This window comes from Cinclus cinclus, chromosome 4 (genome assembly GCF_963662255.1).
Source record: "Cinclus cinclus chromosome 4, bCinCin1.1, whole genome shotgun sequence".
Classification (NCBI taxonomy): domain Eukaryota; kingdom Metazoa; phylum Chordata; class Aves; order Passeriformes; family Cinclidae; genus Cinclus; species Cinclus cinclus.
This window is the reverse complement of record NC_085049.1, coordinates 19,639,143-19,663,024: the sequence shown is the minus strand read 5'-3', so window position 1 is coordinate 19,663,024 and position 23,882 is coordinate 19,639,143. Positions and strand designations below refer to the sequence as shown.

The 23,882-nt window shown below is 38.3% G+C and overlaps 1 protein-coding gene across 2 annotated transcripts; it reads left to right on the top strand.

Annotated features, from left to right (window-relative positions):
- On the top strand, nt 1-23,184 carry ETNK1 (ethanolamine kinase 1). Of its 2 annotated transcripts, XM_062490877.1 has the most exons (8): nt 1-156; nt 9,076-9,335; nt 10,038-10,178; nt 10,874-11,016; nt 17,204-17,287; nt 18,983-19,143; nt 21,161-21,234; nt 22,337-23,184. In XM_062490877.1, exons 1-8 carry the CDS (start codon nt 1-3, stop codon nt 22,407-22,409), a joined length of 1,092 nt encoding a protein of 363 aa, XP_062346861.1. In that variant the 3' UTR covers nt 22,410-23,184. The 2 variants fall into 2 exon arrangements, with proteins under 2 accessions (XP_062346861.1, XP_062346862.1); XM_062490878.1 differs by lacking the exon at nt 10,038-10,178.
- Nucleotides 23,185-23,882: the final 698 nt, after the last annotated feature.

The window sequence follows — 23,882 nt, the reverse complement described above, 5'->3', positions numbered from 1 at the left end:
ATGTCCAACTACATCCACGTCCCGCCGGGCTCGCCGGAGGTGCCCAAACTGGACATCACCGTCAGCGAGCGGGAGGGGCCCGGGTATCGCCAGGGCGCCCTGCAGCTCCTGCGCCGGCTGCGCCCGCACTGGAGACCCGAGGAGGTGACGCTGCAGGTACGGCGGGGTCCGCGCCCCGGTTCCCGCGGGGGATGCGGGGGCCCGGGAGCGGGGAGCGGGAGGAAGAGCAGGCGAGGAGGGGGGGAGGGCGGGCGGCCATTGTGCGGGGGAGCTGCCGCCTTGTTTCCTCGCCCTCCCTCCCTCCCTCCTTCCTTCCCCCGCTCTCCGCCGCAGCCCCCTGCGCGGAGCCCCATTTGCTAGGCGGCCCGGCGGCGGGGCGGGGCGGCGCGGCAGCATCCCCGGCTCCCTCCTCCTCCTCCTCCCTCCTTCCTTCCTTCCTTCCCACCGCCTGCTTTCGTCCTCCTCCTCCTCCCACGCCCTCCCCCCTGGAATTCGGCTGCCCGCGTTAGCGGCAGGGAGAGCTCGAGAGCCGGGGCCGAGGTGAGGAAGAGGAGGTGTTCCCGAGCGTCACCCTGGCCGTGTCTGTGCTGGCTGGGGCGCGCTTGTAAACCGGGGCCAGAGCAAGGGACAGGCCGTCGGAGGAGGGCATTCCAGGGGGCTGACGGCCTGGGCCGCTCCCACGGGCGGTGGAGCCCTTGTCGGGTGCTTCCTGTAATAGGAAACAGAATAAATGTCCGTCTGGTGTCCGCTGGCGGTGTCGGTTCGCACCAGCCCCGGTAACGCCCTGCTCGCTGCTCCTGGCGCAAGGACCGCTCTGGTGCTCTCTAGGTGAGCAGTCATTCGTACTTACGACGAGTCATCTGCCGGAGGATTGGCTGCTTTTGTGCTTCTAGAATATACTTAACATGGCCCCCTGGACTTAAAAAACTCTTTAGCCAATTTGCCTGGCTAAAATAGCAGTTCAGCCTGTGGTTAGTTGAGCATTTTGTTTTATGCTCAACTGAGTTCAGTAGTTGTTGTTACGTGGAGGTGTCTTATTTCTATGGAGTTCCTCTTCAGGGAGCTGCTGAACTAATCAGCAGAATATTTTTCTTTCTTTTATTCATCGTTGGTGAAAAATATTATCCTCTTAAGGAGGGATTACTCTATCCTTTGGAAAGAGTTGTAGAAGATTTAAGAAAAAAAAAGTTGCTTCCTTCTACCATTCCTTTTGCAAGAAACAACAGAATGAAAAATATCAGTGCCATCGGTGTGGAACAGGGACTCTTGACAGATCACACAAAACTGAAGTAGATTACTATTTGAGATTAGAGATTTCTGTCTAGATGATATATTGAGTTTAGTTTCAAACAAATTACTTTAGGAACACAGCTTATCAGCTTGGTGTTTCCCTTTTAAACAGCAGAAGAACATTCTATTCACAAAGCTCTTCAAATGGCCTTTTATTTTTAACTCTTTAGCTTGTATTTAAGCTGGTGAGAGAGTGTAACAAGCAGGGATGCCTGTGGTTTGAAACAGGTTCCAGCAGCAGTGATGGCAATACAGCCAATTACAGGTGCATGTTTTACATGCATCAAATACAGAAAGGTGCTGAAATGAAAGGTGGCTCTTTTTGTGAAGACCAAGGAGTGAACAGCAGGATGCCCTGGAGTCCTCCCTTTAGAGTGAAAATACGCCTGACTAAGCTGAAACAGCAAAATGGACAAAGAACAGTGATAGGTTTAATGAACTGCTGATTCCTCTGGTGAACTCTTCCATTTGCAACCTTTGCTCTTAGTAATTCTTGGGTCAGAAGAGTTAGTAAGAAGTTGAAGAATCCAGAGTTTGATTTGAGAAAGTTAATTAACTTCTCTTGCAAACATTTACTGTTGTGTATTAATTTGTTTAGTCAGCTAAACAATTTTGAAACTGCATTTAGTATATGTTAATGCCTAATCCTCACTTCCACTAGGATTTTTAAGTACGTAAAATCAGAAATATATTTTAAGATTTAAATTTTTTTTACACTGTAGCATAAAACACAAATGTAGGGTGGAAGATAAAAATAATTGAAATCTTTAGTTCTTAAAATAGAAAGGCTATAACATCAGAAGCATTACCCATTACTTTTTGAAATGGAAACAGCTATTTCATTTATATCAAGTTATATGTGATTTTTGACCTTACAGGGCAGTGCAAATGTTTGAGTTACTCTACATTGCTAGGGAGAAACAGGTTTTTTTTTTTTGGTTTTTTTTTTTTTTTTTTTGTCTAAACACTCATCTTCATTTGCATTGTGTGGTTGTAAACTGAAAATATTCTAGGAACTGTATAGAATTGGGTGCTTCATTTTCTAACTCCTGTATTCTTGAGGTTTCCTTTCTCTGCTTTTTGCAGTAGTCACTTTTGATTCTGGAATGGCTGTTTTCTTAGTAATAGCAGTGTTGAGTAGTTCTGGTTGGGATGCATCTTTGGAGGTCTCTCTCCCCGAAACTTCTGCTGAAAAACTCACTGCTTGCTAAATTCAGAAATTGGCTGTTATGAACATGAGAAACAGGTTTTAAAGTTTTATTTTTAAAATGCTCCTCTGACTCAAAACAGGGCTTCTGAGTTTTGTAACCTGCCTGAATTTTGGCAGTGGGCACTCCAGTTTTTATATTCTGCATGATTCTTAATGAAATATAAAAACATAATTGCTCTAATTCTTTAAAAGAGGTTGTATTACCCTTCCTAATATAAAAACACACAGATTGGATTTTGTTGTCCACCTTATGAATTCCTTATTTTTTCTCTTTCATGGCAATTCAAGGAAGATCAATGTTCACTTCAGTAATGCTGATTCAGGATTCTTTTGTCCCATGACTGTCTACCTCTCGTAAGTCTGGTGGCAAAGAAGGATTCGGTAGGATAACAGACAATTTCTTCTCTGCAGTGTAATATTACGGCGCAGGAAAAAAAATCAGTATTTCTTACCATTCTGAAGTAATATTTAGTGTTGAAGATAAAGGCTGCCTGTTTTTATTGGTGAAAAGGCTTAATACTAATAGTATTAATTTATGCCATTTTTTGAGTCGATCAGAATGATATATAAGTGAAAAAATTTGGTGAAGAATCATTCCAAGATCTAAAATCATGAAAATTCTAGGCTGACAAATGGTGCTTCTGTCTTGGATGAAATCTGAGGAGAGGTAGAAAGAATCTGTTTTGCAAAGGGGATTAAATTTTTCATAAAGACACCCCTAAGCCCCCCCCCACCCCCCCCCCCCCCAAACAACTATCATCTCCAAGTAAATTGGATTCATTTGCTTTTTTAAGTCTCTGAAATAATTGGGCCCTGCTATTTTTTTCCCCTTCTGATGCTGTAGTTTTTGTGGGGTTTTCTTGTTTGTTTGTTTTTCCCCTGAGATTTGCATATATTCACACTTATCAACACTTTGCATGATTTTATTACCGCAACACTTTATGATTTGCAAAGATTTGTTCCTGAAGCTATGAAATGTGAATGGGATGGACTCAGGCTTATAACAAATGGTACTTTCACCAGTGAAATCACCACCCACCTACTTTTATGTTTACCAGATTAGCTTTTGTCCTTGTTTCTTTGATTTTTTTTTTTTTCATCCTGTCTTGCACTCAGTAGCTTTTCTTCAGGCAGTATTTTCTGGCTCTTGATCTAATTTATATGCTTGTGTTGATCTTGATATTCTCTTAAAAACAAACTACAATTTAGTTCAGAGTTCTGAACTTGCTGGAATATTCTTTTTAGTTTATTTAAACAGACTGAGCGTGGGTTTAAAAGCATTGAAATAATTGAAAGTGTTAGTCTGTGGGAAACAAAGTAAAGTAACTTTATTTTGTATCTCAGTGCTGTAACATTTTTCAAGTGAGATGTTTATTGCTCAGCTGGTTTTGGCACATCACCCACTTCAGCAGTTGGGAAAGCAGGAGCCACTTAAAGAGGAAGGACTGAGTCCACAGAGAACTGCTGATACCTCCAAATGGAGAAGTGAGGAAAAGAGTAAGAAAAGTGAGCTGCAGGATGGGCTGCATTACTGTGATGTTTTGTGGAAAAACTGTAATTTGAGGTGTGCCTTGAGTGCAATGTCACAGTAAGTGGGAAATGCCAGCAGTATTGGATGTCCTTGGAGGCTGGGTTGGTTTCTCCAGTCTTTTTAAGTTTCTGATGAAGCTCAATCCCCTGTTTCTAAAGGTTTTTGTGGTGTCTGTGTGGGGAGAAATTGTAGTGGTATTTTTATGTAAGTGATATGCCCATATGTGCCTGATGTAATTCAGCTGTGCACGATAGAGGTGTGTTTATTGATGACTGGGGTTCAAATTACAGAGAATCAATATTTGTTTAGGCACATCTTGGATGAGTCCATGTAAAGGAATATGATTTATGCTACAGGCTTGTAATGTTGGAAAGGAATAATCCAAGACAGTTTAGTTCCTGTCCCTCTGCCTCTCCCTCTCCAGGCATTTAATGTCAAAATGTTCCAGGGAGAGGAACAGCAAATTGTTTATTTGATTTAGAATAAAGTTTTAGGCTTCTTTCCTATTAGCTTCTTTTAAAAATACTATTTTTATTTGAAAATCTGTAGCTGTTTTTATCAGTATCACAAAATTTGTAAAGCAAATTCATCACTTTCAAAGTGTTAACTAGTTACCTGATGTTGACTGTTTTCAGGTAGAAGAATATTCTTCAGAAACAAGGTGAAAAAGAAGTAATTTATTTTTTTTCTGGCATAAAACACCAAAAACAACCAAAAAACCCCCACCAAAAACCTTCACTTATTACCATGCATTTTCATCAAATCCAGCCCTCAACCCAAAACTGTCCAAAACAAAATCCACATGCACCTTGAAGCTGAAGTGTTTATGGTTTGGTAGCCCAAAACACCCATGTAAAAGTTATAGCAGCCCTATGTGTGCTCCAAGCACTGCTTTCTCCATGCTGCTGTCATGCAGAGCACCCCAAGAGTTCAGCAAAAATTGCTAGTCCGGCCTCTGGCCAAACTTAGCAGCAAAATTGCTTGCTTCCTGCTTGTCTCAGTGTTTTTAATACCAAATGATCTTGCTCCTGGTCATCTGGCCACCTCAGTCATGCAGACAGTGACTTTCACCTGCTGAGTGTAATGAGCTAGAGGATATGGCTCCAGTGCCTGGAGACCTTTGAATGAGGTTCCTGTAAGCCCTGCTGATCATGTGAGAATTTACCCAAGGCATTTTCCAGTAGTTGTACTTTGGCCTTCTTCTATGAGTAGCTGCAGAGAGAGAGAAATAACTAGCCTTGTTTCAAGAAAGAAGGTTCTTGATGTGTATACGTGTGGATGTGTCTGTGTAGACTGTACTTTTCCAGAAAAAGAGATCAACTTAGGTTTACAATATAAAGTGTAAATTTTTGTGAGCATTAAAGAAGCGTGTTATTGAAGTCTGTTCCTTTCTGGAGACCTCAAAGTCAGTCTGGGGTTCAGCAGTACAATCTGGGTAATTCCTACTTATTTATGCTGCAACTTCACGCCACTGTTCTGTATTTATGGCACCACAGTGCTGTTTCCTGCATTCTCCACCTATGGATGTAATAACTCAGTCTAAAAGAGAAAAATCAGCTCTTCTGAGTCATAAGTACTTTCTACTTTGCCCCATGACACTTTTATTTCTGTCTATTCATTCTTGTTACGTACAATTGCAGTTTTGTTTTCATTCTTCTCATTCTTTTGAACACTTGGAACAATGGGATTAGATAGAAGCTTTTCATGACACACTTGCTTATTAGATGGGAGCATATGCATCATATGCCTTTCCAGGAATCTAATAGCCTAATAACAATGCTTTTAGGGTAAGCTCAAAGATGCTTCATGTCCTGGTTGAAATTGCTCTTCCTGGATTCCTTCGGCCTGTCATGTTTGTACCATGTGCTGCCCTCTGACACCTGAATAACTTAAGTATATTTGTAGCTTTCTCATCTTAAATCTGCATTTCATTAATCAGTTCCTTTTTTTCTATAAAGCCTTGTATTCAAGCTGGATCTGATTGTGCACAGTATAATTTCTGGAAATGTTTCTGAATTTGGTTTTACCTTTATATCACCACATTTGAAAGTATGTATTAAACTGTGATAAGCACATATCACAGTCATTAACCTTCTGTGGATTACAGGAGTATCAGGGTCTTGCTGCTGGAGGTTTTTGGTGTTGCATTGTGTTCTTAACCTCTGTCTCTGTAATTTTTTTATTTATTCCCAGAATTTTCTATTTTCATTGCATTCCATAGATTCTTCCATCTTCTTCCACACTGCCTTGATAGTTTACTGATTATCTGATCCACATAATCAGTCTATTCTCTGCTTTTGATGCTCAACTGATGCTTTTGCTATAGAACTGTTTTGCTCTGCTTCATTTCAGGTTATGTTTTGGGCAAGGCCTTCTAAGCTGATTCTTTAAACGGTAAAGGCATTTTGAATAAAAGAATAGAGTGACTATTATGTTCTTTTACTGGTGGTAGTAAACACTAGATGTTTTCTTATGATGGAATATGGAAATTGTCTACTTTGAATAATGTAACTAGAAAAGTAAGTGTACCCTTCTGCCTTTTTAAGAAGCAAGAGCTAAAGTGCTCCTGGGTGTAAATAATTATTTGTAGCAGCATGTTACAAATAGATGCTAATAAGTAGAGTTCCTAAATTAGCAGTTGAGGGAGTCCAATTTCCTTGTTGCAGATTTCTTTTTATTAGTGCTAATGAAATGTGTTTTAAGGGGATAATAGACCTATGACAGAAGGTGTAATGTGCCCAGCACTGTCTGTTCAACAGCATAACAACTTGAATTCTTACTGTGTCTTTGCATCAGCAGTATTAACTTTTTTTTTTTGGTATCACTATTTCTGATGACATCAGAGATCTTTTTCATAATACATTTTTTTCTTTTAAACTACATTTTGGAAGTTTTTTTTGAGTGTAGCAGACAAGGTACTTTTCAACTTGAACAGCTCAACATGAAAGTACTCTTCATACTTGACAAATTAATTCTGGGTTTATGATAAAAGGTATGAGAATCGGTACTTGTATGTTGATTTGCCATCTTTAAGTGCCTGTGTCCTGTTCTTGGTTCCCCAGTAGAAGGAAGACATATACTCACTGGAGAAAGTCCAGCAAAGGTTCATGAAGATTGCAGAAGGACCTGGACATCAGGGACCCAGGACCTTTCATGTTTGGCCCTGAAAAAAAGGAGTCTTGCAGGGGTGATCTTAGATGTATAGAAACCTGGTGAGGGGGCATTGAAGAGACATTTAGACTCCTTTCAGTGCCCAGTGACAGACAAGGCAATGGGCACAAAATAAAATGTGTGGAATTTCATCTCAACAAGAGAAAGCACTTTTTTACCTTGAGGGTGGTCAAACACTGGAGCATGCTGCCAGACAGGTGATAAATTTTCCAGAATTCCTGGAGATTTCCCTGGGCAGAGTCCTGGGCAGCTGGCTCTAGTTGGCCCTGCTTGATCAGGGAGGTTTAACTAGAGGATCACAGGAGTTCCCTTCCTCACCTGAACAGTTCTGTAGCCACACACTTATGACTGGGAAGGTTTTGAATGGATGCATTTGTAGTATAAGGGTGTAATTTGTAATTTGCAAGCATTTTGAAATGCATTTAAGTACTGCCTGTTCAAAAACGTGAAACTCTGCTCAAGCCGAGAATGAAACTAAATGAAGCTAAATGAGACTAGTTTTCCTAGTTGCAGTGCTTAACATTGTAACAGTTACTATGAAGACTGTTCAACATTCTTCATTATTCATCCTGAGTTATTAAAGTAATAGCTAATAATGTGTCCATAAATTGTAACGTCTTAATTTTGAGTCAGAGGCCTTATAAGGAGCTTTATTTGAATTTATGGTTGCTCTATCTAGATGAAAGTTGTATAATTTTCTATACCTATTGTTCAAGATTGAGTGTAACTGTTCAAGAAAATAGAATACCTTGGTATCTTCTGCATCTTTCCTCAGGAGCTTGAGTTATTTCTTCTAATTTGTGATGAAAACTGAAACTTCCCCACTTCTCTTCTGCATTTATTGATGAATCTGTTGACCTCATCAAATTAGGGGTGTTGGGGAAAGCAAGGCATACAAGCTAAAATGCATCTATTGTAGAAGTCTCATCTTTTCCTAAACCAGGAGACATGACCTAACTTAAGATTATTTTTTTCTTTAGTAATTAAAAAAATTGCTCATAATTATCAATTTTTCGAAACCCCTGAGATTTGGAAATTATCTGTCACTTGTGTTTGAGTGATAGTTTTCAAAATAAAGGCTATATCATGAAGGGGGAGGGGGAATAGAAGTCAAACTTTCTGAATTTTGTTTTACTGTTTTATAAAACAAAGAAAACAACCCCCAAAACACCTCCCACCCTCCAACCCATAACAAAACTCTCCACAACTGTCCAAGGTTATAAAGAATTGTCATGCTTGTAGATACGCTTCTTGTTGGTGGTGTGTGTTTTTAGCAAAAACACTTTTTCATTAAATATTATGGCCCAGAGTAATGTCTGGCACATAACAGCTCATTGCATTTGTCAGTATTTTTGTTCTGGGCTCGCTTAGGGCTTTGAGGCAGAAGTCATATCAAAGGGTGTGTAACTGGACATGAGCAATTAATGAAATCAAACCATTGTCATTGGACACTTAGTATTTGGATTCTGATAAATAGGTTTCTCTTTTTCTTCAGCTGACTTTCTGACCTCATTACTCTTAAGAATTAAAAAATGTTATGTTATCCAGTTTGAAGCTACTTTTTGCTGCTTGCTTGTTTTACTGTGAGGCTATTTTTTGGGAGGGTTTACTCTTTTTGAATTAAGAAAGAAGGTTTTGAGGGCACAGAGTAGAAGAAGAGACATGACTGTAAATACAAACCCCCTGCGCTCCCCCCCCCATTTGTATTGAAGTATTTTCTTCATGATATTCCTCTGTCTTAAAGATTTCTTTTCTTGATGCTCGGTCTAGTAAACATTTGTGTTTTGGGAACTGAAGGATGACTCGGCACTCTCTTCCTGCTTGTTGAAGATGCAGAGTTGAGTCTCTTACTGTGTCATGTTTTGCCTTTCAGCTGTTCACTGATGGAATCACCAATAAATTGATTGGCTGCTACGTGGGTGACATAACAGATGATGTTGTTCTAGTTCGGATCTATGGGAACAAGACTGAGCTGCTGGTGGATCGGGATGAGGAGGTGAAGAGTTTCCGTGTGCTGCAGGCTCATGGCTGTGCACCTCAGCTCTACTGCACCTTTAACAATGGCCTGTGCTATGAGTTCATGCAGGGAGAAGCCCTGGATCCAGAGCATGTATGCAATCCAGACATTTTCAGGTAAGCTTTTAAAAATTTATTTTTTTAAATCTCATAATTTCATTGTGCAGTTATGAAGTTCTGCCTGCTCTAAAGGACTTTTTGAGTTGAGTTTGAGCAGGAAATATGTGTTTCTGTTAGCCTGTGCTAAGCTGATGATCACACTGTCTTAGATATGGTATTTCAGTACTGGACAAATGATCCTTGATGCATCCACAGAAGACTGTACTCATTAAAGGTCTGTTTGTTGTATTTCACAGTTGCACATTACCATTACAGAGGTCACTGAGTTGTAGGGGGCTGGACTTGGTTAAAGTACTTCCAATTGTGTCCAAGACGTTCCTTTTGTGAATACATACAAGAAAGTTCCACTGAGAAGTGATTTTTTTAAACTGTTAGCAGTGAACAGAAAGGGCTGATGTCTTAAGATTTTAGTTTTTCATGTGTGCACTTAAATTTGCCTAAAGATAGCAGCTAATTTAAATCAACACTTTGAAAAACAAGCGAGAGTAGCCTGTAAATGCAGGTGAAATTTGTGTGCTGTAACTGAAGTCCAGTCCTTCCCCCTTCCCACAGGTAAAAATCCTAATGAGTTTCTGAGTCTTGGAATGTGCTACCCTATGGCTGTGCTGCTCTTGTTTAAATCCTCCTTGAATTCCTGAGCTGTATTTCTTAGAATTTTTCAGTTGAATATAACATTAATTTAATTTTAATTTTTTTTAGGCTCATAGCTAGACAGCTTGCTAAAATCCATACTATTCATGCACACAATGGATGGATCCCTAAATCCAATTTGTGGCTGAAAATGGGGAAATACTTCTCTCTCATACCCACAGAATTTGCAGATGGGGAAGTAAATAAAAGGTGAGTATTTCATCATGTTCTTTCCAGACTTCACATTCCTTCTGCTGGAATTTGTGTTTGTACAATATTGTCAGAATTCACATTGCTCAGAAAGCAGACTCCAGCTTAAAAGTATTCTCTGTGTGATTTTGAAATCATGAAGGCCTTTCTTGCTGCATTGTAATTAAAAAATGCTCTGGTAAAGTGGTTTTACTTTTGCAAAATGAAATTCTGAAGAAAACTGAGAGAACATGAATAGGTAACTGAAAATGTAGAGGACAAAATGGTTATTTAAGGGTATACTGTGACTAGACTAAAAATTAGTGTTAATTTCCTCAGTGTAAATACATATAGTACCTAATACTGTTGTGTATTCTTGGAGGAAGTGCTGTAGTGTGAATGAAATTCATGCAGTAAGACTTTTAATCTTTGCACCTTTAAAATGTGTGGGAGTGTATTCATGTTCTGCTCCTGATTTTTGGACTAATGTTATGTTTGCAGCACAGATAATGTTCAGAAAATTGTTTTCTGGGTAGGACAGAGAGAAATTGTTATAATTTGACTGCTGTTTTGTCTTGGGAAAGAATGCCCTGGTTCGGGAGAGGGTCTGTTGAAATATTTTGCAGTAAGACTGTAGAGAAAAATGCTTCATTACAGATGCTTGATATGGAATACAGAGTACTAAATGTTAACTCTAGTTCCTTATTCCTGAAAAGGTTCTTAAGTGACATTCCTAGTCCTCAAGTTCTTCAGGAGGAGATGGCCTGGATGAAGGAAAGACTGTCAAATTTAGGATCACCAGTGGTGCTCTGTCACAACGACCTGCTGTGTAAGAATATTATTTACAACAAGAAAAGAGGTGGGTGTTGAACTAAACAGTGAGTAGTGTGTGGCTTTATCTGTGCTGCAATTGCATGTGCTGCATCAGTGGTATTGTTTTAGTCACTTGTTGAGGTGAACTTAGATTCAGCTTTTACGACCCCGTGTAATGGTAGTGACGCCTGTGCAAATATGAAGTTGCTTAATTAGCTAATGCTCATCTCTATGCTTCTATATAGAGAAAGAAAATCAATGTTCCTTGCTTTTCTTTAATGAAGTCATGAACTTGTTAATCCCCAGTATGCCTGTATGCCTGGGCTTCAAAGTATGTAACTGAATGTTAATTCTGTTCTGGTTGTATAAAGCTTTTAGGAAGAAAAGAAAATCGTGCAAGTATGGAAAATAACATGAAAATTGTCTCCTGTAATGTTTTGTTCTGGTTTGTGATTGTGGGGAATACCCTTTCATAATGAAATATCTTAATGATATTAATTACTACTTTCAGTAGTAATTTGTTTTCTGCATGAGGTACACAGACATCTTAAAATATTTTTTTGGTAAATACATGCTTTGTTTAAACAGTTATAGGCAGCACACATTTTGGCAAAAATGAATTACTTTTTTGTTTCTTTTACCATACATTTAACTTGTAGTTCATATTATTAGGATCTCTTAAAGCTTTCATATAAACCCACAGCTTATTGATTTTAGTGGTTTGGGATTTGGTTACTAAGTGAATTAATCATGTATTAACACAAACAAGGCAAATTTTTGACACTAACATGACCATTGTACAGTAAAAATACAGTTTTCCTGCTGTTGTAAATATATGAGCTCAGCTAAATGTGACTAATCAGATTAGAAGTTTTCCTTTTGAAATAAGGACGGCATATTCCTTCTAGTAGCTGCATATTTTTGTGCCAGTTAACTAAGATTGTTGGCATCTAAGTTATGTGCCTTAACTACTAAAGACAAAGAATTACAAAACCAAGCTGGTGCTGGTTCTAGTATGAAAATTGGCTGTATGTGCTAATGCATTTCTGCATCCTGTGTGAATTCTGCATCATTTCTGCATCACCATGTGAATTGAGGAAATAAACTCTTTTGGTGATTTGTATATGTTTCCCTCTGAGTAATACCACCTCTGAAGGGAATTGCTAGTACTTTTAGTTACATATTCCTATGTGTATATGCACCCTAACAATGCTATTAACATAAATTTTTAATTCTATTAATTCAGTACCAAGCTTGAGTGGTTTTACTGAGTTTCAATTATGAACTGTAGTTCTGCTTAAAAAGAGAAGGGGGAAAGCATGAAAGGTGTAAGACCAGATTTGTGTTCTTGCACACTTGGAGTTTTGATACTGTAGTACCAAAAATAAATTTTTTTACCATGTGGGGTTTTTTAGTGCTGAAATTACCTTGAGTTTCAGCATTCCAGAGCAGACCCACTAAAATAATTTTCATAGTCACTTTTCATAGAAGAACCATGCAGCAAAAAGAAAAAATCAGAGGAATTCCTTTAAAAGCTTCACTATTGTGGTTGATAGGCTTGAAGCTCCTAATTAAAAACTAAATGCTGTGTTTTTTTTTCTTTTTGTAAAAAGAATGGAGGAAAAAAAAGCAATGCTGGTAGTGCATCAATTGTGAGCAATCCTACAGTAACAAGTATGTGAGTGTTTAGAGTTGGGAGGCTGGGTAGGGAGGAGGAAGGTGTGTAAAACACTTGGGCTTCAAGCAAGCTGTAAACAGCTGGGGGAAACACTTGGAAATATGAAGTAAATATATTATTATACTTATGTTTGAATAGTGTATGTGCACTGTGTTGTAAGGTTTTTGCAATGTGGGTACAGCAGGGACCATTTTCATAGTAACCAAACCTCAGTGCCATCTGTGGAAAGGATGATTGTCATTTGAAAGCTGTTTTTTATAGCACACTTTTTACAGAGCATAAACAGGAAGCTTAGCTTTAACTGTAAAGAAACATATATGACTGGAATTGTGTTTAGCAGAGCAAAAGCTTTTCTTGGTATAAAAGTAATTTTGCAAGAGCACAAAATATAATCTTTTAAAAGATGAGCTTCACTAGGAGTTGGCATCATGTTTTCTGAAAGTAGTTAACAGCTTTGAATGCAGTGCTCTGACTAAATTTACTCTTCTATCTAGAAACACTTGTGTGTATCCAAAAGACCTTGGTGACACTAAGAACAAGAGAGAATTGATTATCTAGATTAACTACCTTATTTTTCCTTTATTCCTCAGTAAAACTTGTGGAAAACTGGTAGTATTGTCTGGCTTTTCAGAAGCTGCCACAAAGAAAACCTAATTTATTTGTTGTAGTAATACTGTATTTATAATTTTGGTTTTGAGTGCTTAATTTGCCCATTTACTAGTGGGGGGTGGGAGATGTGTGGGTGTGTGTTTGAGCTACAGACTCTCAGGATGTATTAGGACTTGTGTCCAATGAAGTATGAATAACTATGGCTTGTTCCTGAGCTTTGCCTTAGACTTGTGCTCTGCATTAAATTCACATAAAGTTTTCAGACCTGAAAGAAAAATCGTAGTCATGCCACATACTGCTTTTAAGAAAAGTCAGTCTCCTGTCCTTATTTATGAGCCTGGAAGAGCGTGTTGAGTGTTAACTTCATTTAATGGAGTTTCACTCATCTGATTTGAATTTGCTCCTGCTGTGGCTGAGGGAACTCTGCCTCTTGCTGTTTTGTTAATGTCCATTCTCAGTTACTCAGGATATGAAAATCTGCAAGTGTTGCTTTACATAACTTACAATTATCACTGTCATCTACCCTTTGAAGGATATAGTTCACGTTGCTTTTTATCGCAGTTTTGACATCAAGAATACCCGAGATATGTTTGAAGTTTGGTACTGCTTATTTATAGAGCTTGTGTCCTGATGCTCCTAAATTTGTTTGGTTTTTTGTATTTGTTTTTTTTTTTTTCAGTGTGACCTGGGAATTTTAAAACAACAGGTTTGGTTTTTTTAGAGTACTCTAGTACTTGCTATTCAACAAGATCAAGTATCAAGATTATTTTTTGTTTCTGTGTGCGGTTTTTTTGCATATATGAAAATCAGTTGGCGGGGAGATGTGTGTAGGTAGATGGATAATTTTGTTCTGTTTATTCCCTCTGCCTACCCAATGTTTTCTATGATCTTTGATAGAAGTCTGTGGGTGCTCAGTGCTCGTGAAGACTGAGGCATTTTTAAGGTTTCTTGTTTTGTTTTGTAGAACTCTTTTGGGTATTTATATCTAAAATTATCCTTTGGGTGCATAACCCCTTTGTGAATTTTCAAGTACATTCCTAGCACAGATCCTTGTCTTTGAAGGTGTTCTCTAGGGGCTCAGTGGCTCCTGATGATGAGCAGGATGGGACAGACTCAGGATACATCATTCAGCTGTGGTAACTACAGCCAAGACATGGACAAGGGAAGTGCTTTCCCTATTAAACCATTAAAAAGGAAAAGCAGCTAGGAGCAGTGTCTTCACCCTCCTACCTGTCAGAACCCTGAGCAGATCTAGCAGATGGATGTGGAGCACAATGAATTCCATTCTGTATCTTTCTGTGGTTTTTGAGGGGTGTGTTGCATGTTGTCTCTCCTAGGAAATGCCTGGGGGAAAAAAATGCCTTTCAACTTGAAGTATTCCACACCTGTGACATGTCTATTCCTGACAATAGCAGTAGCTTCCCCAGAGAGATGGTGCAGCTTGTTTCTAAATATTCTCATTTCAATAAAGCACAAATACACTTAGAGCAGTGTCTCTTGTTGAACTGCCTGTTCTCAGGGATATTGATGGGATGTGCAGTTTGTGGATACCTTTTGGAAACCTTGGAACAACAGCTACCTGCTAAAGCAGTAATGTAAGCCGTAGCTTTTAGAAGTGGCTTTCTCATATGAACTGCAGTAAATCTTAAAATAAAATGATTATGTAAACAAGGACTGCAAATTTTCTCCTGCTTTTTCTAAAGCAGGGTAGATGTATGTATGTATACATATAAGTACCTGTATGTCGCACATTTTTGAAGCAGCAAACTTCAGTTTTTGCTTTCTTTCAGTTCCACAGAAAGAACTATGCATGTTTTATTTTTAGCTTTTTTGCAGAAATTAACTTAAAAGGTCGAGTTTCACAGTAGTATGAGTCTGAAATGGATCAGTATAAATGGAAAGCCTTTTTTGCTTTGAACTTTTGTCTTAGCAAATGGGAGCTTGCTGAGTTTTCTCCATCTAGGGCTGGATATGCCCTTGTTCCTGCTTTTTGAGGACAGTACCTAGTAGCCCCACCCATATCTTGTTATCTTCAATTTTTCCTTGTATGTAAAATTATTTTTCTCTGGAAGTATTTAAAATTATATTAAAACAAAGCTGTAATTAAAATTTCGTGAAGGCATGTAGGGATGTTCTAGGTAAAATTTGCACATGAAAAAAATTTAAGAATTTATGTGAGTATTTTACTAGCAGACTCTTACCTGCTGTGTTAGGATTTTGTGTGAGGAAGGAAGAAAAGAACCTTCTCTTAATACAAGCAGTATTAAATGTTTGAGGGGCAGAAGGGGTTCAGGAGATCAGTTGTGTAGCCAGGGTTGGAATTTAAACTGGCTTGTAACTTTGGAGGAATCTGTTTGGAAAAGCAGCACTGGAGACCCAATGGGAAGAGCAAGCCTGTGAATCTGTCAGGCAGAAGTTCATCTATGACAGTAAGATCTTGCCTGCAGCTGCTGTAAGATTTGTTCAAAGCTCTAGAGAACTTCAGTTTTTTCCAACAGAATTTCCTGGAAGAAGCTTGACATTTTGCAGGGCTGTTGGTTTGTTAGAACTTAAAAGATTTAACAACATAACCTTGGTAAGTGAGCCCCTCTTTCAGTGGAAGTAAGGGTGAACTCAGACCTGGAGGATTTGTGACTGTGATTATGTTTGTGTTGTAGAGTTTAATTTCCATTTTCAATGCTTAGACAAAAAGATATGTCCAGCTGGAAAACATAGTGTTAGTAGTTCAAGAATGGCAAAGATGAACTGCATTGAAAAGAACACTTCTAACAAACTTCTCTTGTGCTAAGTTGGTCAGGTAAAACTGTTTTGAGATGTACAATATTCCTAAATCTTAAGGAGGCAGTATAGTAGACAAGTAAAATCCTTAGTCTAGGAAATGCATAACGTATTTAATTTTAACATTGTTCTTGATTTTTCTCTTTGGCCTAGAGTTTTAAGTCATGTTAAAAGATTTTTCATTGTAATGGAATAGATGTTTTTGCTAATTAAATAATGCAGGTAGTAATAAAAAAAAGCATAGAGAGTGCAATGGTGACAAATACTCATTTCAGTATAGCAGTGAGAAAGTAGGATTTTACTTTTTAATGTTCTAGTGCAAGCTGATCTTATGTTAAGATTCATTGAAGCATTCCATTGCTCCATTTTTTGGTTTTTTTTATTTTTTTTTTTAGTAATTTTTCTGGTTTCCCTTAAAATACCAGAGCTTTAGTTTTACCTAATCCATCTCATTTACATTTTGACTGTTTTATGTGCTGTAGACATTCTTGAGCAGCTTCAATGCATTTTCCCCAGCTTCACTGCAGGCAAACATAATTTGGAAACATTTGGAGCTGTGTTTTGCTGCTTTATCAGCCCTTGTTTAAACAATGCTACATAGTTTGGTAGCACTGGGAACCTTATGATGGTCTGATGGCTTCTTGAGGCTACTTGAATCCAGCTTAAAAAACCAGCAATTAAGAATTCCTTTGTAGGAATGTTTGAGGAAGCAGGAAGTATCAGCATGTTGCAATGTGTTAGACCACTGTGGCTGCACATTTGTGTGAGAATTACGCACACATTTGTATGTAACAGGACTGTTTTATTTTACCTCAGGGAGAAATTGATCTGCTATTTCTACATGAAGTTTAAATAAAGGATATGCTACTGTACTTCTCCTTTGGAGAGCGAGGGAGGCCCTCGTGTGGTAGAAGTTGAAATTGAAATTCTCCTACTCAGACTTGAAGCAAAGATAATTTTGCCATCTAAATTTAAGAGCTTTCCTGAATTAATATTTACCTTTAAATATCTCATTGTAGAAGTCACAGCCTTACCCTGAAATGTCTGAGAGCATACACCTGGGTCTGTGGTTTGTTTTCCCCAAAAATCTTCCAAGGACACCAAAGGATTAGGGCTGTTACTTGATTTGATCTGGGCTCTAATGTTGCTGCTGTTGTCTCTCTCATAGGTGATGTGCAGTTCATAGACTATGAGTACTCCGGGTACAACTACCTGGCTTATGACATTGGAAATCACTTCAATGAATTTGCAGGTAAGAATTGGGTTTCGGAGGCAAAAGTTCACTGATTTTTTTTTTTTTTTTTTTTTTTTTACTAAAAACCCCAACAAACCCATTCTTGTGCGTTCTTTTTTTTGTTTTGTTTGTGTATCTGGTTGCGTGCTTACAGCTGTCAGCTCATGGTATCAGAATGTATCGATGTCTCATTTTGCAGGCCAGTTATGCCCTTCCTTTACAGGTCTTCCGACCCAGAAATAGAAACATCCTGTCCTAAGTTCTGATATAATTGGATAAGCTCAGAACACACAGCTTTTACCCTGTCCTTCTGTGGAGTGACACAGCAGAGAACCCGCTGTAGTGAAATACTGTGGGCATCACATTAGAGGTGTATGTATTGACAATATTCTGTGTGATTCCACAGTGCCAAAAGGCAGGTTTATGTTTTTTGGTGGTTTTGTGTGTGTGCACTAAGTACTTGGCCTTAAGTAATGGCTCATTTTACTTAAAATGAGAAGTAAAGGCTAAGACTGATATAGGAAAAAGGTGGAATTTTAGGAATATGGTGTTTTTTAGATTAATTTATTAACTAGTTCATTTTTTTTTATAGCAGATGCCCATTCCACTTACTACATAAGGGAGAAATGACCTCAAGTACCTGCTGTGTTTCAGAGCATGAGCCAGCAGGGAAAACCTACCTAATGATTAGAGCAGGTGGAAGGCACACTGTGGTGAAATGAAGAGCCTTAGTCTACCAGTTCCTTCACAAACAATGTTAAGTTTAGATAACTTAAAACAAACAAAAAAAAAAAGTGCGTGCTTGGTAATATGAGTTGTGTAATTGGCAGTTTAAACATTTGGAAAGCAAGTTAAATTCTTTTACAAAATTATATTTCCAAGCTTGTTTTTTCATTTTATACTTCTGAAATCTAACTACATAAGTAAGAAGAATAAATACACTAATACATTTTTTGCCTATGAAGAACAGTTGTGCTTCACTTTTATTCTCTATCTATCCAGTAAAAATTTGAATTATTTTAAGTTAAATTTATGTGTATCTAACACACAAAAGAGTTTAGGTGTTATGGGATTGAAATGTTCATAACATAAGAATTAATGAGACTTCCCAAATTCACTGGGAATGATAATGGAAGTGAACTGTGATCAAGGTTTAGGGCTTCTAGCAGATTGCCTGAAGCCTGTGATTAAGCACCTTCAGTATAGGAAGAAAAATAGGCTAAAAATGGGTTATGAGCTCCTAATTCTACTAATGCCCTGTAGAGGAGAGAGGCAGATGCATAATAAGTTTTCTTCAAACATGAGCTTAGTGATAACTGGATATGCATCTGGATTTGGCTTGGGATGTTGTAGCATACAAGTCTCTTTTCCTACAAAATATCTAATATTTGATCTGTTTGGGGGATTTTGTTTCATAAAGCAAATGCTTTTTCTCAAAGCCCAAGGTGTTGAATCCCAACATGCAAGCAGACTCTGTCTAGCTGTAAACATAAATTTGTAAGGTGCAACACTGATTTATATGTGGGAAATTCTTGACAACATATAACTTATAAGGTCAGGTCAAAGTAAAAATGTGGTTATTTGTCCACATCCATCTGTGCCTGTGGGTTGGGAAGGGGTACAGTAACAGGCTACTGATGGTAGCACTAAATAGTTTCTAATGGTCTTTTTATGCAAAATGAGGTTCTAATGGGATTCTTTTCTTTTTACTAGGAGTAAATGAGGTAGACTACAGCCTTTATCCCAACAGGAAATTACAGGAGCAATGGCTGAGGTCTTACCTTGAGGCCTACAAAGAATATAAAGGATTTGGTACAGAAGTCAGTGAAAAAGAGGTTGAAGTTCTGTATGTCCAAGTCAATCAGTTTGCACTGGTAAGTAAGAAACACTTGATTAGAATATTTGAAATGATGCGGGGAAACCTGATACTCTTTGAACAAATGTAGCTGCTATTGTCTTGAATTTTAGTGTTGTGTCATGTAAAGAAAGCTTCCATAAGAAATAAAACTTTGCTGTTCTGTGGAAACTTGCTTCTCAGTTGCATATTAAATAATATCTGTAGAACAGTCCTGGTGAAGGAGGCACTGCACATTCAGAAAACAAGGAGATGAGCTTTGAGTGAGAATGTCTGTTGGCTGTTAATTGGTCAGGCAAGTTTAAGTTGGCCACAGCTTATGGTGGGTCCTTGTTGCACTCTTTCTTGTAATGGTAGGAAGACAGAAGAACAAGGTAGTACTTCATGAAGAGATATAAGCTTTAAAAATAAGATAACATTCTGTTAAACTAGAATATTTTGTATTTATTTCTTTTCTTTTGCAGATAAATAGGTCACTCTAGAGTCTCTTGCTGATCTTGTTTTGCCTAGATGACGTGATGGGAAATGTTTCAGCAAAAGTGCTTGTATGTTTTTTTTCTTCTGAAAAGTAACATTCCCAGCTATTTGTAGGAGGAATAAGGCTAAAGTAGTCACTTCGGCCTTATTTTAGTCCTCTTTCCTACTAATTCAAGCACATCTCTATTACTGTAGTACCCTGAGTTTTCTGGCAAAACCTACTGGTTATAGTGAGGAAGTATAGTTAACAGGAAGACGATTATTAAAGAAGCTTTAAAAACAATGGCTTGTGTGCTGCTTTTCTTTTAAAATGTTAGTTATTGCTGATAAATTCAGCTGTCTCATTCATTTAGGAAAGTTAGAGCTGCATTTAAGCAGGCTGGTGGTCTGTTTGAAAATATATAGCACTGTTTTGTCAGCTTTAAACAATGGTCATGGTAATGTTTTAGAGACTAGAGTTGTGTTTAGGGAACAGGTCAGGACTTGCCTATAGACTACCCGTGATGCACAAACACTGTGTGGCTCTTGTGTCAGCTCATGTGGGAAGCTTTGTTAAGGGAAAACTTGACATAAAGTTAATGGATGTTGATGTAAAATGATGAACTGCAACTCTCTTGCAAAGTGCTGAAACTTGGAAAAAAAGTTGAACTAGAGGTAAGAAAAACTAGAGTGCAGAAATCTGAACTAGAGTTACAAGATCCACATGGACACAGATTAGCTGCTGTTTGAGGTGCTTTCAGGTACATCCATGGATGTCTACTAAAATCCTGGTAAAGTATTGCATGCAAGCTTCAGGAAGCCATTTAGGTAATGAATATTAGCAGTCATTTACTGAAGTTCCAAGTCTGTCACTTGCAACCTGGGTGTCCAGAAATGTCTTCCACAAAGACACTGTCATGGCTTATGGCCATTACATGTTCATTTTGAAGCATATTAACAGCCATATCATTAATGTAATCCATACTTCCAATCTGAAAGTGCACAGAGGCCTCCAGACTACTTCTCTGGACTCCTAATGGAAGTCAGTCTGGAAGAGATGAGAAATTCGTGTAAGTGCTGATGAATTAGAGGTTTTCTTAGAGCATTGCATGTCTGTTTGTCCGAGTCAGCAGTGAAAGTGAGTGTAATTATAGAGGTCTAAGGATGTAATTGAAAATTCAAAAGGAATTTCCTGTTTGCAGTGGAGTTCAATACATGTGGAATAATAGAAATTTAATTAGCAGCAGTAGAGGTGGTAGTTATATTTCTGTGCATTTTTTTAGCGTGGTGTATATAGTCATACAACCATCTACTTAATGGGTGACATAGTTTATAAATGCAACATTGTTTTTCTTGAAAATTACACGAGGAGTTACACTCTAATGGATTTCCTGGTCTACTTGTGAATAATTCTGTAATACTGCTTATAAATCTCTTTGGTAAAGAGAGATCAAATAACTTTACTAAAAGATTGGGTTTTGATCTTCTCTTATAGGTAAAGTTTTGTCTCTGTGAGAAGATGTTTGCATGTTAGATTTAAGTCAAGGTTAATTTTTTGCTGCTAATTTTTTTTCTTTCAGGCTTCACACTTCTTCTGGGGATTGTGGGCTCTTATTCAAGCCAAATATTCCACCATTGACTTTGATTTTCTAGGGTAAGTGTGCTTGCTATGTGCAGTCATGGAATACTGGAGGGTGGAATGGACTTGTGGGGCCATTTAGTCCAACACCCCGACTATCAGAAACTGAGGTCTGAGCAACACACCTGAGCTCTGTGATCATACAAAAAAAAAAATCTTCATTTTTAAGGGAAAACAAGGTTGTAAAACCTGTCTGTCAATGTTTTTTGTTGCTGAAAATTGTGCCCCTGTGCTAAAACACATGGTTTACAAGGCAAGGAACATAATGGTTTTGGGTATTAAGTGTTTTTTTTTGCTGAGGAGACAAAGGCATAAAAGCTGGAGTTGGTCAGTGAGGTGTGCTCTCTGTCAGATGCAAGACCTACATTTCTATCAGTGAGAATCAAAGATCTAGTATAAAAGAGCTTGATTACTTATTGCATGGGGTGTTGATCCTGGACGTTGGTCTTCTTGTTTTAAAGATTCTTTGTACCACCAGTGGATGTTAAGTTCTGTTTCAGGTAGATACTTGTGTCTTTGGCCATTTTAAAATGGTCTTTCATGGCAACAAGCAGAGGAATTAATTTCTCCATTGGGGACCGAAAAAGGTGATAAAATTAATCATTTTACATGGCAAAAGGTCCCACTTCAGAATTTTTTGTACTAAGTCAGTTTACTGGGCTTAATTTTGTCATTTTTGTGAAAAAGAACCATGTGGATTCCTAATTATCTGAGGCTACAGAACCTGGCAGTCACCACTAGATGGAGTGAAAACACCAGTGATAAACTCCAAGAAATGGTCAGCTTTTGTCACATTTGTTTTAGCAATCAAGATAAGATTTCTGTGGCATTGTAGTTGTTGGACAGTCCATTAAGAACAATTAAGCACTGAACCACTACCTTCGATAATCCTGGAGCAGCATCTCTTTTGCAAGCTGGGATTGTGGGGGTGGTGGTAAGGAACTACTGTGATATCATTGCTCTGTTCTTAATTTCTTCCTTTGGCAGCTGCTAAGAGTCAATTTTGGAAACAGGGTGCTGGGGTCAGTGGAATTTTGACTAGTCCTACTTTGCATTGCTGCTGTCATGTGAAGAGTTAGCTGTTCCTAACCTGGAATGTCTCTCTCCCTTTGACCAGGTATGCAATTGTTCGGTTTAACCAGTATTTCAAAATGAAGCTGGAGGTCATGACGTTAACTCTTCCTGAGTAATGAAGAGGAGGACTCTTGCCAAGTGGATAGACAACCCCTGAATTTTTTTCTGAGAACAGATACTGGAAAAAAAGCTAAACATTTGTTGAAGTGCTGTAATGCTCACTTGGTGGTTCTTGCTTTATAAATAATGCCTCTAGACAGTCCTTCAATGTTAAATTTATTATGAAGAACATACGTACTGCTGTTGATATAAAACTGATTAGAAACTTGCTAAATCTATAAAAAGTTGTAGAAATGGCAATTTAATCCTTCTTTGTAATTTAACATGTTGTATGTGAATTATTTATTATATGTTTAACACGATTCCGCTGCTGCTTTCATCAGTTTTTGTTAAAGTTGGGTGCAGATGGTGAAGTTGTTCCAAAGGATTCATTTAACAACTTATTTTATAGAAGTGGCATTCACTTATGCTAAAGAAGATATGTCAGAGACAATTCTTCTTTCAAAGGCCTATGAGCAAAAGGAGTGACAGTAGGCTTGTGCGATCTCTAGTGTGGTATAGCTAGGGAGAAGGGTTAGGATGATCTTTATTTTCCCCCCTTTTTTTAAAGGTAGCTTTCCATATGATGGTACTTTTCTTTTGCACAAGAATCAAGCAGCTTGTTGAAATGATAAACAACGTTTTGATATTTTTTTTCATCTAGATTGAGCTGTAGAAATGCTCAAGTTCTGTAACCACAAGATTCTCTGAGGATATTGTGCCAATCACTGGTGTTAGGTGGACAGCCTGCTATCCCTAACTTCTGTGGGAAAGCTGCTTTTTTGTTAAGTGTACTCTTAATCAAAAGACCACTATTGCAAATCTCTCTTCCTTTTTGAAACTTGTTTCTAGATTTGAACACTATTGTGGTGTCTGTGTCTGTTGTGCTCCAGTGGCAGAATGGACTGTTGGACTGGAGATAGGAGAGCAGAGATCCTGTTGCACTGCGGAGCAAGACACAGGTTTACAGTTCCTGTACTGATGACAACTTTCTGCTTTGTCATCTTCTAACCTTGGACTCTTAAGACTTAGATGCCTGGTCCTGTAGTTGTGCAGATTCTGGTATGTCTGGTGGTTCTTTTTTTTCCTGTCAGCAAATTGCTTTTCAAAGCCTCCAGTTTGAGGGACAGTATGGAGAAGTGTATGACTTGAGCAATGAGGCTTTGATATCATCACATACTTTTTCTTAAAGCTATTATACCAAGAATGGTCTGGATTGCAAAATGTTAACGTGTTTACCTAATGGAACAATGCATAAGTTTGTGTGGAAAAGAGGCTTTAACTCTGAAAGGGAGGGTTGGATTGGGGGGCAGGAGATGGGAAGGAGCCCACAGCAGAAAACTCAAGCCCAACAATGCAGTCTGGGGCTAGGCAGGCATGAACTCGACTCTGATGATACTCTGACAAACTTTGCACTTTGGTCACATAAGTGCCCACATGTACAAAGTCTGTGCATGTGCATGAGCACATGCGAACCCAAACTTACATGA